Below are 11020 nucleotides of genomic sequence, written 5' to 3'. Positions count from 1 at the left end.
TAAATATTCTCTTCTCCGTTAATATTCCGTTAACTTTTAACTTACCCATTAATTTCTATAAGAAAGATCTTAGGTTCGAATCTCATCTCAATCAAATTTGACATAATTAAGTTTCTCACTCTATTTACTCTTATTAAATTAAATAAATTAGTAGCTACAACAAAAAACCATACATATGTATTTCTTTAATTTAAAATTATGTGTCTACAATACCTTTATTTGAAAAAATTATTCATTATCAAAAAATTAAATTAAATAAGAAAAATAATTTCATTAGTTATATTGTCTTTATTTTCTCTAATGCAAAGATTCTTTACATTCAAAATTATCAATTGATATTCATTACATTGCCCATTATCTTAATTTTACAATATCTTGTAATTAAATATCAAAGTTATAGTACAAAATAATGTTATATATTTATTTACCAAGTATTTTATTAATACTATGAATTTTTTTTATTTATTTACCAAGTATTTTATTAATACTATGAATTTTTTTTAAATATTTACCAAGTATTTTATTAATACTATGAATTTTTTTTAAATAATTTGAAAGTATTTTATTAATACTATGAATTTTTTTTAAATAATTTGAATCTAATTATATTAACCTATGAATTTTTTTTAAATAATTTGAATCTAATTATATTAACTACTTGGGGAATGCTTGACAAAGAGAGTACTCAAATAACCCAACAAATTAAAGCGGAATCGCTCTATTTTACGCTTATTGAATTAAATAAATTAGTAGTTACACCAAAAAATGATACATATGTATTTCTTTACTACCATGAAAAAAAATAAAAAGAATAGTTTGAAACCAATCATATTAACTACTTGGGGAATTTGTTGACAATGAAAGTACTCAAATAACCCATTACCCAGCAAATTGAAGCGAGAAACTGCCTTTTAATATCTTTGGAATATATAATATTTTAAAATTTCAAATTTTTATTAATTTATTTAATCTTTTTTCTTAAACTAGGGATTTCTTTATCCACAATGCGGGCTGAGTTATGCCAAATTTTCGCAACAATACATCGCAAACCTTAATATTTTTTTTTCTACTATACTAATAAGAGCCAAAGAGAGTTAGGCCCTAAAATGGGTAGAAAAAATGGCGGTCAAATTATTTAATCAAATGGATGGTTCAGATGAATTATTTAATCAAATAGATGGTTAAGATAATTCAGATTAATATTATTAATAGAGATTACCTAATTTAACCTTACTTTTATGATTATCCGTTAAGTTTTCCGTTAAATATTCTCTTCTCCGTTAATATTCCGTTAACTTTTAACTACCCATTAATTTCTATAAGAAAGGTCTTAGGTTCGAACCTCATCTCAATCAAATTTGACATAATTAAGTTTCTCACTCTATTTACTCTTATTAAATTAAATAAATTAGTAGCTACAACAAAAAATGATACATATGTATTTCTTTAATTTAGAATTATGTGTCTACAATACCTTTATTTGAAAAAATTATTCATTATCAAAAAATTAAATTAAATAAGAGAAATAATTTCATTAGTTATATTGTCTTTATTTTCTCTCATGCAAAGATTCTTTACATTCAAATTTATCAATTGATATTCATTACATTGTCCATTATCTTATTTTTACAATATCTTGTAATTAAATATCAAAGTTATAGTACAAAATAATGTTATATATTTATTTACCAAGTATTTTATTAATACTATGAATTTTTTTTAAATAATTTGAATCTAATTATATTAACTACTTGGGGAATGCTTGACAAAGAGAGTACTCAAATAACCCAACAAATTAAAGCGGAATCGCTCTATTTTACGCTTATTGAATTAAATAAATTAGTAGTTACACCAAAAAATGATACATATGTATTTCTTTACTACCATGAAAAAAAATAAAAAGAATAGTTTGAAACCAATCATATTAACTACTTGGGGAATTTGTTGACAATGAAAGTACTCAAATAACCCATTACCCAGCAAATTGAAGCGAGAAACTGCCTTTTAATATCTTTGGAATATATAATATTTTAAAATTTCAAATTTTTATTAATTTATTTAATCTTTTTTCTTAAACTAGGGATTTCTTTATCCACATATTTAATCTTTTTTCTTAAACTAGGGATTTCTTTATCCACAAATTTAATCTTTTTTCTTAAACTAGGGATTTCTTTATCCACAATTTTAATCTTTTTTCTTAAACTAGGGATTTCTTTATCCACAATAACTATCTTTTTTCTTAAACTAGGGATTTCTTTATCCACAATAACTCATTTTTTTCTTAAACTAGGGATTTCTTTATCCACAATAACTCATTTAACAATAATGGTTGAACCAAATGAACCCTAAGCAGAACATCTAAAGGAAAGTCCATAGCTCCTATATCATAATCTCATTGCATGACGTTGTCATCTATGCTACCAACAATAACCGAATTGCAAATAACACACTACCAACAAAAAGGAAGAGAACAAATAGTAAAGATGAAGACAATGACAATGTTACTCAAAAGAAAATTAAGAACACTTAGAAAAATTCAAATGAAAAGTAGTATTTATTTAGACTGTCATTTTTAGACCAAATATTTAGACTATTGATTTTACAAGGTTGCAAACATTTATATTAGTAATAATTATAATGAATTTTCTATATTATCTTGGATTCATATACTTTGAGTTAGATATTTAAATAAAAAAATTCGACATTCAATTACCATGTATAAACTTCTCCTATATAATCTTGCATTGATATACTTTCAAATATTAATTTAAATATAAACATTGGGCATTAACCAATACGCGCAATGCGCGTATAAAACTAGTTATTAATTATGTTGCAGGAAAGTATATTTACTGTATTATTACGATTAATGAGTAAATTAAAAGTTAACGGAGAAGATAATATTTAACGAATAATTATATAATTAAGGATAAATTAGAAAATCTCAAGGAAAAATATAAATCTAAACAATTTGAACCATCAATTTGATTTAATAATTTGATATAAGTATGGAAGAATATATATTTTATTAGGATTGTATTACGATATTTAACAATATTACGTAAATATAGGAGTGTTTTAGGCAGAAAGTTAAAATGGAAGATTTTGTTTTTATTAATTGATAGATAGATAGATAAATTATGTTGCAGGATATATATGTACTGTATTATTACGATTAGTAATTTTAATTAAAATTGTATTACGAATAGGAAAGTAACGATTAGTAATTTTAATCTAGAATTGTATTACGAATAGAAAAGTAAGGAAGAATATATATTTTATTAGGAAGTTAAAATGAAGAATTTTGTTTTTATTAATAGTATAGATAGATAGATTATTATTATTATTAGATTAGATTAGATTAGATTAGATTAGATTTAGATTTAAATTTTGGGTTTGTAAATTACGAACAACAATTTTGTACTTTTGCGCCATTCACTTCATTTTCCCCATCAACAAACAACGCCCTCTGTTCCTCCGCTGCCATTTTATGAAGACTCTCTCCCTCCCCGGATTCTCTCTCTCTAAAGCTTCGATCTTTACGGCATCCCTTTCTGTTGATCTTCTTCTTATCCATACTTAGGGTTTTTTGCTGTCTCCTTATATGCATACGCATCTCCATCTCGAATCTCGAGCTCTCATAACCGAGATTCAGTTTTAGGGTTTACAGATCTGCTCTTATATTCGGATTTTGGTTTCTGCTTGCCCTCTCGCGCGATATACGTGTCACGTTGCCTTGTATCCGTAGTCCGGAGATATGTTTTGGAAGCTCCCACCTCTCTCGGCTTCTTCGCCGGTAAGTGAGTGGATCCGTCTCTGCGTCTGCAATGCTGCAATCCTCGTAATTCAATGCAATTGGGAGGAGTCAAAGAGAGAATTTCTGTATTTGAAGTTGTATTTATTTGTTTGTATTGGAGGGTGTTGTATTCCGAGCAATTGGTGTTAGGAATCGCTTTTATAGCTAAGAATGTATCTTATTGAATTGAATTGGAGGTATTTGAGCTGGCAGAGTACAGTTGTAGTTATGTTACATTGAGACTGGCGTTAGCGGTTAGCCTAAGCACTTCATAGCGTCGCATTTGCTGCACCAGACAGTTTTTGATGATTTTGAGCTGCAGTTACAACTTATGCATATCCACTTTCATTTCTATGATTTAAATTTACCCTATCCCGGGCATTACTAAAGCATGTTGAAATGTTGAATTTTAAGTCCCAGAACCAATGGAGCCTTTCTTTACTATATTCATTTTGTATTAGCTAGTCTTTGCTTTTAAGTTATAGAGTTTAATAGCCCCATGTTTGCTAGCATAAGAATTGTAGTCTTCTTCAGTCAATGCTTTTGTTCCTAAATTTGTTCCATTGTTATATATATATTTTGGTTTCTGGATCCCTAGATCGAAGCCATATTGGACAAGGAAAATTTCACATTGGAAGAGCTTCTTGATGAAGAGGAGATAATCCAAGAATGCAAAGCCTTGAATGGTCGCCTCATAAATTTGTAAGCAAGTTTTAAGATATGTTTCATGAGAAGTTGATTGATTTATTTATTTTACCTAATCTTGGACTTTCTAGAGACATTATTTATTTATTTTTATGTTTTCCAGTTTGAGAGAGAGAACCCAGGTCGAACATCTGCTGCACTATATTGTTGATGAACCTCTTGACCATGCGGATAGCAAACGGACATTCAAGTATGTTTCAAGAAAAAAACTTAATGCTGTGTTTTTATTATATTTAAAGAAGTATAAGGAAATTTTGTTTGTACATCCTGAATTTTGTTTCTAATGAGGGTTTTTTGTTTTACATTTTAGGTTTCCATTCATTGCCTGTGAGATATTCACGTGTGAAATTGATGTTATCCTTAAAACTCTGGTTGAGGAGGAAGAGGTACACTACCAACATGGTTCTATTGTAGCACTTGAATGTTGTACCTGGAATTATATTAATCTGATATCTCAACTATTAATTAATGCAATTTTTGCAGTTAATGAATTTACTCTTTTCCTTTCTGGAATCAAGCCGTCCTCATAGTGCATTGCTGGCTGGATATTTTAGCAAGGTATAAATTGATTTATTTATGCCAGTATTTGTTTGTAAATCTGTTATTGGTTAAAGCAAGTTGCTTTAAGTTGTCTCTGCTGCCTTTCAGGTTGTGATATGTCTAATGCTGCGGAAGACTATTCCGCTTATGAATTATGTAAAGGTGGGTACTAATGCTGGGCATGCCTAAAGCATTGCAATTTTCTTGACGGTAAACTGAGTTTTTTGTGTGTCTTGTGTACTCTGCATTTCAAATATGGAGCTGCTCCAATATTAATGATTCATTTATCTGGTACTTTCATGTTTTTGTGTTTTATTTACTAGTTTTTAATTTTCTTTGAATTGGTTATTGTTGACTTTGATAGAAGCACTAGTAATTTTAATGAAGCCACAATTTGATTACACTTTAAATTCCTCATTTCTGAAAATTGATTTAAGTTGTGCTATAGGTGTTTGACCATTAGGTCCATTAGTGCTTTGTTCATGCCTTGACCTCTCTGATAACTGATTCCTACTCTTTTTTCACTGTGTTGCAGGCCCATCATGATGTTTTTGCACATATGGTTGATTTGATTGGTATTACTTCCATCATGGAGGTTTGTATGGGCTTGATATTTAGCAGCTGAGTGTGATGATTCTATTTTAAGATAGATATTGAATATTTGAATATTAGTTGAATTTAAGTGCCCTGTTTGAAAGCATGGTCCTTTGTGCTAATAAGATCTTCTTTACAGGTTTTGGTGCGTCTTGTAGGTGCTGATGATCATAGCTATCCCAACTCTACAGATGTCTTGCAATGGTTGGCTGATAGCAATTTATTAGAAATGATTGTGGATAAACTAAGCCCTTCTGTAAGTGCACATATTGTTGTTCTGAACTCTATGCGGTTGTTTTGCCTGGTTGATTGGTAGATAATGTATAAACCCAGAAATTTTTAGACCCTTTTTGGTAACTTGCCTGAATCACACATTTTTAAACCTGGTTTGGTGGGTTACTTTCTAATAGCAGGTTGAATTTGAAAATTTGTAATCTAATCCATCTAACACAGAGACATATATTCTTTTAATTATAATCAGACTTGTTAAAAGCGAGTGCTTCGTCACTAAAAGCAACCAGAATGATTCCTCATCAATCTAGTATGTCAAAGTGATGATTTTTAGGAAACTGCAGAAAGAGAGTGTTTTTCTCTCCCTTGAGTGATGCACAAAGTGAGGGATTCTCTTGCTTCTCTCTTAAGCACAGTGAACATAAAATTTGGGTTTAAAAATATTTTATGATTCAAAGACTTACCGATTTCTGCCTCCTCATCAAAGACCCATAACCCATAGACCATCTTTTCTTCTGTTTATCAGGTATGTCATGTTTCATCATTTGTTTCTATTTTTCACTGGGTCCCAGCGGGAAGGGGAGTGTTGAATATCACTTGGCAGAGTTCTAGAGAGTTTTGAGAAGAACTCTACAAGTCATCAGAGAGAATTAATCTTTGGAAAGTTATAAACTTCTAGAACTCTCCAACAATAAAACAATCCAAACCTTCTCAATTCTCAAGGGACTTAAATGCTTAATAGTTATTGAGTTAAATGCTTAATAGTTATATATAATCATTCAGTTAATCTAGAACTCTTCAACAATACACAAATTATCTTGATCCAATTTATATATATATATAATGAATATATAATATATATCTTTATTAAGTGGTAACTTATCTCAATTCATTGATCAATGTTTGTAAATTATAGATTGCAAATACAGAGTTCAGATTACAGATAATTAAGATAAATTCTTAATAAATGAGTTAAGGATTATGGATGATTAAGAATGATTCTTAGTAAGTATATTACTTCCTTTGTCCCATCTTATGTGTTTGGTTCTGTTAATGAAGTTTGATTGAATTTATTTACAATTTAATTTTTCATAATGTTGAGTTTAGTATTAATATATAAAATTTATATAGTTAGAAACTACATTAAAAATACTATAAACACCAAAAGCTAATAAATTAAAAATAATTAAAAATACCAAAGAAAATAAGCAAAGAAGAAAGAGTTGGTTTGACCATTGAATAATAAATAAGGCAAGTAAAATGGGAGAGATGGAGTAATTGATTTGTTGTTTCTTGAGTGATTTAATTTATGCATTTGAATTTTTGCCACTTTGCGTCACTTCGTGTGAAAAAAGTAATGCTTTGATATGCACATTTGCTTTAAAGCAAAGTAGTGCCCTATTGCTCTGGAGTAGCATATATTGTTTCGTCAATAACTGTCAAGAAGTGTTGTGAATAATTGAGGTTGGATGAAAAAAGTCAAATTCCAAGAGCTGGTTGAACTGTAGTTACTTTGTGCTGATGCGTGATGCAGTTGAATCTGTCATCTGGAATGGTTCCTCATAATCTTTGTACTCATTGTCTCATTCACAATACTTTTGTTGTTGATGCATGTTTTGTAGTTAGTAGTTACTGGTTTTTGTCAAGATGTTCCTTTTAACCTACTTTCGAAGTTTAAACTACATGGTGCCTTTTAGATAGTGGTACACCTTTTTGGTCATCTTAGACCATCAGCTTAATGCTAAGTTCTCTTCTATTGGAAAATTCATGATGCAATCCACATGAAGTGCTTACTTTCTTGATGATGAGATCTCAGACAAATCTAATACTGCATTTTCTTTTTGATATTTTTCAGTGTTCTCCTGAAGTACAGGCTAATGCTGCAGAAACACTCTGCACAATCACCAGAAATTCACCATCTCCTCTTGCTACTAAGTTATCTAGCTCAAGGTTTTCAGACTTTCTCAAGATTTCCCCTTTGTGTATTTTCTACTGAAAGTAAAATTCATAGTCTGAAAATCTCGTTTTCAGTTTTGTTGCAAGAATATTTGATCATGCACTTGAAGATGCGCATTCAAAGTCTGCCCTTGTCCATTCATTGTCTGTCTGTATTTCATTGTTGGACCCAAAAAGATCAATTCCATCATCCATGATGTATGCCTTCCGTAGCCAACACATGTATGAGGCTCCTATGCATGTGGATTCTGACACTATTGGTGCAATGCTGCCTAAGCTTGGTGAGTATGAAATAAAATATGCAAAGTTCTTTTTATGCAAAAAATTTGAGTGCCATAGTTGTGAATTTCCATCCTTAAGTCACAAATGTAAAATTGAAACTTGCCTCTCCTACTCTCCCTATACATGTATCTATGTATATATGGAGTCCTTATCAAAAAATAAAAAAAATGTATGTATATATGTATATATGGAGTACTTATAAAAAAATGTATGTATATGAAAAGTTAAAGCTTTATGGGGATATAGACATACGTTCGTTGCTTATGCAATATTTTTATATAATCTTAAATTAGATTTTGTTTACTATAACATTTATTATAGTTGAGTTTTACATCATTCTAATACAAGTAATCACCAGGATGCATTCTTGCAGTTTCGGATTATTTTGATGCTATGTAAGGATATTCTGGTCGGTTAGGAGTTTTTTGTGGTTTTCTTAGTTGCTTTAAATTGCTTTTGGGCATGAATATGCGAAGTACTTCAGCAGGAATCTTCGCATATCCAAGTATAATGGAAGAATAGAAGATAATGAATATTAACATTCTGTATCATACTATGTATTATTTGCGCTTTCTTGTGGAAGCCCCATCCTTTCTGTTCCTGACTGTAACACAATCACTATGATTACAAATATTATGACAAAGGTGCCTTGCTGATGCTGTTAAATGTGTCATCTGATGAGAAGATTCTGCCTACAACATATGGTGAATTGAGACCTCCTCTTGGGAAGCATCGCTTAAAGGTTAGTGTTTATTGAAAGTCATAAACGAAGCTTGCCACTTATTCTGTCTTGTTCAACGTCTCAAACTAATTTGAGCTGTATTATTATTATTATTATTATTATTATTTTCTGCTTATAGCTTGAATCATGTCTAAAGTTTTTTAAATAAATAAAATGGGTATGAGTTATGCCTTTTAAATATTTGTGTTGTGGACTTGTGGGTTTGTTTTCTTTTTGTGTTAGGGTGAATTTCTTTCCTTGTAAAGACAATTTAAAAATGTGAATATCTTAGGCAAATAATATGTAGCATTTACCATTTGTTTTGCTTTGAATGCTATTGTAATTAGTTATTTTGTTATCTATTCATTTTTGTAATCCTAATCCTGGTCTTCTGCTTCTTTTAGACTGTGGAATTCATTTCGGTTCTACTGAAAACTGCCAACGAAGTAGCAGAGACAGAACTGATCAGTTCAGGGACAATTCTGAGAATCCTGGATCTCTTTTTTGAGTAAGATGTTTATGCTTATATGGTCCTGAATCTGAAAACATGGGATAAAGTAATATAATTCTGTACTTAGATAGTTGGTTGCTATAGATTTTATATATTATTGATATGTTAATTTAACTGATACAGGTACCCATATAATAATGCTTTGCATCATTATGTTGAGAGTATAATCTACACATGCCTGGAAAGCAAAAATTCTGTCATTATTGACCATCTTTTCCAAGAGTGTAATTTGGTTGGAAAAATGCTTCAGACCGATAAACAACCAACTCTTTCCAGTGATGTTAATCAGGTAAATACACCTGAAGTGCTTGACCCTTTTGTGCTTTTATCCTCTTCTGGTACAGTTCTCAGTGAAGAACATGAATTTGCAAACTCTTCCAATGTGTGAACTCATGTTGTCTAGTTGTATGAGATTATTTTCTTCTGATAGTTATATTTTATTTTATCCAGGCAACTATTCCTGCTGCTGGAAAAAAAGCACCTCGGATGGGAAACATAGGGCACCTAACACGCATATCTAATAAACTTGTTCAGCTGGGAAACAATGATAGTCGGGTCCGGGCACATCTTGAGGTGTGATGTTTCATAAAATGCCATTTTCTTGTATTTCTATGCATTTATGCAAATAGCTGTGTTCGGAATACCTTGGATTAAGTTTTTGGAGTTGCTAAACCTTTAGTGAAGTCTTATGTGTTTCTTGGCTTGTAAATTCTGACTTAAGAAAGAAATTGAATGTAAAGTGGGTTTGTAGGTTACATTTATTTTACATGTGACTATTTACTACTGCACTCTGAGGATGGAGATCCAAACTTATATCTCTTGCCTTTCTATGTGAATGCTTGGCTTTTTTAGTTTTCTGGTCATCTTTGAATGCCTAGTATGTGATCTTTTTAGAAGCAAATTTTATCTATGTTTGGTTAAAGTTTTTTTTTTCATGCAATGGCATTACCTGCTTTTGGCTTATATATTTACTGCTTTTGGCTGAAGTGCTGAATCTATGACACAATTCTATTAGTTTTCTGTTGAATAACATTTTGTTTCATACTGTATAAGTTTATAACTGCTCACTAGCTCGTGCAATGCCTTTTGGTTTCTCCAGAAGGTTACTGAATGGAGTGAGTGGCATGCTACGGTATTACAAGATCGTAATAAGACTGAGAATGTCTATCGATGGGCATGTGGGTATGTTTCTCTTTTTCCAAATGCTTATACCATCAAGATGTTTTATGAGTAGGCTACTGCTGTCTAGAAAAGCTTTTTAATGATGTTAAATTCTTGAAATTATTATGCTTTCAGAAGAAAAAGATTGGGTTTGATTGTTGGAATAAAAGCTATTTTATTAGAGCTCCAAGATCAAGTGACTAATTTTTTGCTGATTAAGGAATTATGTTTTCTTTTCAAAGAATTGTGTTGTACTTCACATTCTGGTAAATTTTGTTCCTTATCATTTTGCTCTTTGCAGCCGTCCTACTGCCTTGCAGGACCGGACAAGAGACAGTGATGAGGAAGATGTTCACGACAGAGATTATGATGTAGCTGCTTTAGCTAATAATTTGAGCCAAGCATTCAGATACACCATATATGATAATGATGATGCTGAGGAGGTAATGGGTTTAACCTGAAATGTTTTGCCATTAGACACTACTATCCAGTATCCCCCCCCCCCCCCCCCCCCCCCCCCCCC

At 30.8% G+C, this 11020-nt stretch overlaps 1 protein-coding gene across 2 annotated transcripts in view; it reads left to right on the top strand.

Annotated features, from left to right (window-relative positions):
• The first annotated feature begins 3434 nt into the window (after positions 1-3434).
• The window catches only part of LOC116004205 (serine/threonine-protein phosphatase 6 regulatory subunit 3-like), a 9842-nt gene continuing 2256 nt past the window's right edge, over positions 3435-11020 (top strand). For both annotated transcript variants that reach the window (XM_031244162.1, XM_031244161.1), the window contains exons 1-16: positions 3435-3796; positions 4395-4498; positions 4605-4691; positions 4812-4887; positions 4985-5059; positions 5150-5203; positions 5577-5636; positions 5775-5891; positions 7722-7816; positions 7898-8103; positions 8749-8846; positions 9230-9333; positions 9460-9625; positions 9787-9909; positions 10436-10518; positions 10799-10940. In XM_031244162.1, coding sequence (XP_031100022.1) covers positions 3758-3796; positions 4395-4498; positions 4605-4691; positions 4812-4887; positions 4985-5059; positions 5150-5203; positions 5577-5636; positions 5775-5891; positions 7722-7816; positions 7898-8103; positions 8749-8846; positions 9230-9333; positions 9460-9625; positions 9787-9909; positions 10436-10518; positions 10799-10940 — 1629 coding nt within the window. In that variant the 5' untranslated portion in view covers positions 3435-3757. The remainder of the gene's footprint in view (positions 3797-4394; positions 4499-4604; positions 4692-4811; positions 4888-4984; positions 5060-5149; positions 5204-5576; positions 5637-5774; positions 5892-7721; positions 7817-7897; positions 8104-8748; positions 8847-9229; positions 9334-9459; positions 9626-9786; positions 9910-10435; positions 10519-10798; positions 10941-11020) is intronic.

The sequence above is a fragment of the Ipomoea triloba genome, chromosome 14, assembly GCF_003576645.1.
Source record: "Ipomoea triloba cultivar NCNSP0323 chromosome 14, ASM357664v1".
NCBI lineage: Eukaryota > Viridiplantae > Streptophyta > Magnoliopsida > Solanales > Convolvulaceae > Ipomoea > Ipomoea triloba.
This window is presented reverse-complemented; position numbering and strand designations above follow the sequence as displayed.